We start from the raw sequence: 5360 nt of genomic DNA, 5'->3' as shown, positions 1-5360 counted from the left end.
TATAATTCTGAAATTATATTCTGTAAACCCGTTTATTTGGTACAATTCTTTCTTTGGTATAATTCTGAAATTATATTCTGTAAACCCGTTTATTTGGTACAATTCTTTCTTTGGTATAATTCTGAAATTATATTCTGTAAACCCGTTTATTTGGTACAATTCTTTCTTTGGTATAATTCTGAAATTATATTCTGTAAACCCGTTTATTTGGTACAATTCTTTCTTTGGTATAATTCTGAAATTATAATCTGTAAACCCGTTTATTTGGTACAATTCTTTCTTTAGTATAATTCTGAAATTATATTCTGTAAACCCGTTTATTTGGTACAATTATATTCCCGCAGGCTTCATGGGACTTGAACGAAAACGAAATGAAACTGGAGAACTCCCTAGTGCAGATCGAATATATCAGTTGGCTTCCTGCGAGGCATCGGTTAGGTTAGGTCATCGGTTTGAAAGCGTTTAAATCGGAGGGAACTGTTGAATTGTATCTTCGTTGATATCAAAACCCAATCCATTGTTACCGTGACGTGTTATCTTACTACTGATTTAACATGTATATCAGATCGATGGTACTGGAAGGATTCAAATCTTATGGCAAACGAATCGAAATAAATGGTTTCGATAAGGAATTCAATGCGATTACGGGATTCAACGGCAGCGGAAAGTCGAACATTCTGGACGCGATATGCTTCGTTTTGGGAATTGCGAATCTCAGCCAGGTGAATTTTGTTTGTCTATCGCACGCGTGCATTTTACAGTTCATGAGAGACTTACTTCAAATTAATCTACTAAATTATGTAACTAACAACATTGTGTCTATTTAATACAGGTACGTGCCACTTCCTTGCAAGATTTGGTCTACAAGTCAGGCCAAGCAGGGATAAAGAAGGCCAGCGTTACGATAACTTTTGACAATCGTGACAGAGAATCGTCTCCCATGGGTTATGAGCAACACGAAGAGATTGTGATCACGAGACAGGATGGTGATCGGCGGTAAAAACAAGTACATGATCAACGGGACGAATGTACCAAATAAACGGGTTACAGATCTGTTCTGTTCCATTCAATTAAATGTGAACAATCCACACTTTTTAATCATGCAAGGTAGAATAACGAAAGTATTGAATATGAAACCGGTGGAGATTTTGTCTATGCTCGAAGAAGCAGCAGGGACAAAAATGTACGAGAAGAAGAAGCAATTGGCGCTAAACACCATAGAAAAAAAGGATAATAAATTAAAAGAAATAAATACTGTATATATTTTTTGTTGATACCATGTTTGGTACTTGTATCTTGATATCTTGATTTCCTGATATTCTATTCGCTGTATTTTAGATTTTGAAAGAAGACATTAGTCCAAAGTTGAACAAATTGAAAGAAGAGAGAACGAGATACGTAGAATTTCAAGGAATAGAAAGAGAACTTGAACACAGCAAACGAATTTATCTTGCGTGGAAGTATGTTGCTGCTTTCAATAATAGTCAGAAGATAGAAGAAAATGTCAAGATTGTACAAAGCAAGATAGATTCAAAATTAGAGAGCATAGCTGCTGGCGAAGAAGAGATCAAGAATATAGAAGCCAAGTATGCCGAATTGCTGATTAAAAAGGAAGCGGTATGGTTTCTTGTTTTTTGTTTTATTTCTTTAGTAACTCTGTAACATAGACAACTTATAACTTTATATATTATGTATTTCCAACAATATGCGTTCAATATGCCTGACAAGACTAAAAGAATATGTCTTCAACTTGTATCTATTGATATGCATCGTGCATCATTAGATGTATTAAATTTTCATTATATTTATCTAGCATATTATTTTGATAACAAAAAAAAAAAATATGACACTATTATACATAATAATATAATCTTCAATAATAGTATTGAATTTCCAATTAGTATAGATAATATTTAAAATATTACTATTTAATATCTATTAAATAATCTCTTAACAGGAAAAAGGTAGCGTGTTGGAATCTTTAGAGAAAGAGCTGCAAGAATATGAGAAGAAGCAATATAAATTATCAGCTGAAGTAAACAGTAATAAGGAAAATATTAAAACTCTGAAAAAAACATTGGAACAAATACAGATTAATATAACAGAAGAAAACAATGCACTCATCTTAAAGGAGAAGGAATTGGAGAAAGTTGGAGGGCTTTTTCATAATTTGAAAGAAATGTGTCGGAAAGATGTCGAGGCTCTATTAGATGCACAAGAGAAATATCAGAAGGTTAGTGCGGGTCTGCTGGAGAGTGAAGACGGTGAAAATGCAACATTGGAACAACAACTGATAAATGCCAAGCAAAGTGTGACGCAAGCGCAAACCGAGCTTAAACAATGTGAGATGACGCTAAATCACAATAGGCAACAGTTGAATAAAAAACAGAAAGACATGTATAGTACCGAGAATGAATATAAGAAATGTGACACGGATTCGGAAAAGAAAGAGAAAGAATTGAAGTGCTTGGAGAATGAAATGCAAAAGTTGAATTACAAGGATGGTTATTCGGAAGACTTGAAAAAGCAAAGAAGTAACTTGCTCGCAGAAATGAAGCCATTGCGTGAGAAACTAGATCAGTTTGAGTCAAGATATCCTCGCACGAGGTTCCAGTTTCAGAATCCTGAACCTAATTTTAATGCAAAATCTGTAAAAGGTGTCGTATGCAAATTGATTACGGTGAAAGATAAAAAAGCTGCGTACGCCTTGGAAGTTGCCGCGGGTGGAAAGGTAAAACTTTCTATAATTTATACTTTATTTTCATGAAAAATTTTAATTCATTAATATTAAATCTTTGAATGTAATTATGTTCCAGCTTTATAATGTGATAGTTGACACTGATACCACCAGCAAGAAAATTCTCCAACATGGGCAATTACAGCAACGAGTTACGATTATTCCACTCAATCGAGTCGCTGGTAAATTTATGGATCAACAAACAATCAGTTTGGCAGAAAGATTGGTTGGGAAAGAGAACGTTCAACCCGCTTTGTCTCTTATAGATTTTCCAGATGAGATTAGGCCGGCAATGACCTGGATATTCGGTCAAATATTTGTATGCAAAGATATGGAAACTGCCAAGAAAATAGCTTTCCACGAAAGGATTATGAAGAAGTGCGTTACTTTAGAAGGCGATCTTTTTGATCCAGTTGGTACGTTGTCCGGCGGTGCTCCAGCACAATCTGGATCAGTTCTATTGAAACTGGAAGAATTGAAAGAAATTCGGAATGAACTGAATCACAAAGAACAGCTATTGAGAGACATAGAAACTGCTTTATCAAATATTGTACAAACCGCGGAAAAGTATGCATCGTTGAAACAGAAACATGATCTGTTGACTTATGAAATTAGTATGATACGACAAAAATTGCAACAAACGAGTTACCATAAAATCAAGGAAGAGGTACGCATACACATATGTAATCTGTAAATGTTTTGTATGTGCATTTATATAAGTATAAATTGATAATCATATTTAAATACAAGCAACATGAGAATAAGCAAGAAATTTTTGCTCATATAGGTAAACTAGATGTCTAACTTTAAACTCTTCTTTGTACAATATATATATGTATATATATTTATTTTCAGGTGGATTCTCTGAATGCAGCTATTGAAGAGCTTACACAACGAATGGCTGCAGCAAAGAATTTAGAAAAGGAAAGTGCAAAACGTGCAAAAGACGTAGAAATTCAATTAAAGGATGCAGTAAATATTCATGAAAGACAGTTAAAGGACGCTGAGAATCAATTGAATATCTTAAAGAAAAAAGCGGAACAAAGTCGCAAGGAATGGCAAAAGAGAGAACAAGAGTCGGAAACGCTCGAATTGGAAATAAAAGAATTCAAGAAAAGCATTGAAAATGGTAATAAACAATTGCTTCAGGCAAATGAGGAAAGCAATATGTTTGAAGAAAAAGGAGAAGCTCTTCGGCGAGAATTGGAAGAAATCAAAGCTCGAGTTACAGAATTGCAGAATAATGTTAAAAAGCAAAAAGACATTATTAATCAGCAGAATAAAGATATACAAAGGTTGACAGCGAAAAAGGAAGATATTATTAAACAAAATAAAGATCAGGAATTGGACATTAAAAAATTGAATCATGAAATTAATGATATAAAAAAAAGTGCGGCGGAATGTAAGCAAAAAGTTTTGGAACTCACAAGAAAATATGAGTGGATCGAGCAAGAGAAATCTTACTTTGGAAAAAAAGGTATTTACAGAAGTAAACATTGCTCGATTATGTGATATATCATGTGTGTGTTGTATGCTTTTAGGTGGTATATATGATTTTGAAGTTAATAAACCGGAGGAAATGGAACACAAGGTACATTATCTACAAGAAATGCGTGAAAAATTAAGTCGCAATATAAATACGCGGGCAATCAATCTTCTTGATAAAGAAGAAGAACAATATAATGACACGTTAAAAAAGAAAAGAATAGTCGAGAATGATAAGAATAAAATTCTCGAGACGATTAAGCACTTGGATGAAAAGAAAAAAGAAACCTTACTTGTAGCTTGGAAACGGGTAATCATTCTTTGAAAAATTTGTTTCACATATATGTATAATTGTATACGTATAAATCTACCAAGTCCGAAATATATCAATTTTATATTTTATCAGGTTAATAGAGACTTCGGCTCCATATTTAGTACTTTATTACCAGGAGCCGCGGCCAAGTTACAACCCCCGGAGAACCAAACGATAACAGATGGTTTAGAAGTAAAAGTTGGATTCTCAGGTGTCTGGAAAGAGTCGTTAGTTGCACTTTCTCAGGCGGCGCGTCGGAAAATGCAACACAGCAACACACGAAAAAGGCCGGGATGGCCTCTCTCAGGTTTCTCTCTGCCGGAGATACAAAAGATACGTAGTAAATTTTTGGTCATTGATACTAGGCCGAAGGCCCATTATGAATGTTCAAAGATACAAAGGATTATAAATATTCCCCAAGATGAAATCAAGGAAGGGTAAGCGAGGCATTTTCCTGCGACCTTATGATTTTTTATCTTTCAATTCTATCGGGTCTCTCTTAATTTATATTAATTTTTTATGGTGGTTTTTGTTTGTAGGTTACTGGGTTGTCACTTTAGAAAATGTTTTCTTAATCGACCGGCAAGAGACGTAGACATTTTAGTCTTGCTAGACTGGAATACTACGCCACAGACTCTGGCACACTGTGTTCATGTGAAAATGTTGAAGGAATTTTTTGAGAAAGATGACCCCGGGATAAACCATAATAAAATTAAGATTTTGAACGGAGGATACAAACAATGGTTACAGGAATATCCAAAATGGACGACAAATGAATATATTAAAAGTGAAACTGAAAGTGATGAGTCGCAGCAGCAGCAGCCG

General features: G+C 34.4%; 1 protein-coding gene across 1 annotated transcript; it reads left to right on the top strand.

Annotated features, from left to right (window-relative positions):
- Positions 1-456: 456 nt before the first annotated feature.
- LOC112463060 (structural maintenance of chromosomes protein 2-like) lies at positions 457-5334 on the top strand (the record flags this gene model as incomplete). The annotated part of the gene is given in 11 exon segments (XM_025029230.1): positions 457-722; positions 833-982; positions 984-1256; positions 1339-1617; positions 1958-2709; positions 2795-3404; positions 3593-4214; positions 4279-4532; positions 4629-4788; positions 4957-4972; positions 5075-5334. Coding segments are annotated over 11 exon segments (3544 nt in total), but the record flags the coding sequence as incomplete, so codon positions are not given.
- Positions 5335-5360: the final 26 nt, after the last annotated feature.

Source organism: Temnothorax curvispinosus, unplaced genomic scaffold (assembly GCF_003070985.1).
Source record: "Temnothorax curvispinosus isolate PA1 unplaced genomic scaffold, ASM307098v1 QBEX01013000.1, whole genome shotgun sequence".
Lineage (NCBI taxonomy): Eukaryota > Metazoa > Arthropoda > Insecta > Hymenoptera > Formicidae > Temnothorax > Temnothorax curvispinosus.
The sequence above is the reverse complement of the archived record's forward strand: the minus strand, read 5'-3'. Positions and strand labels throughout refer to the sequence as shown.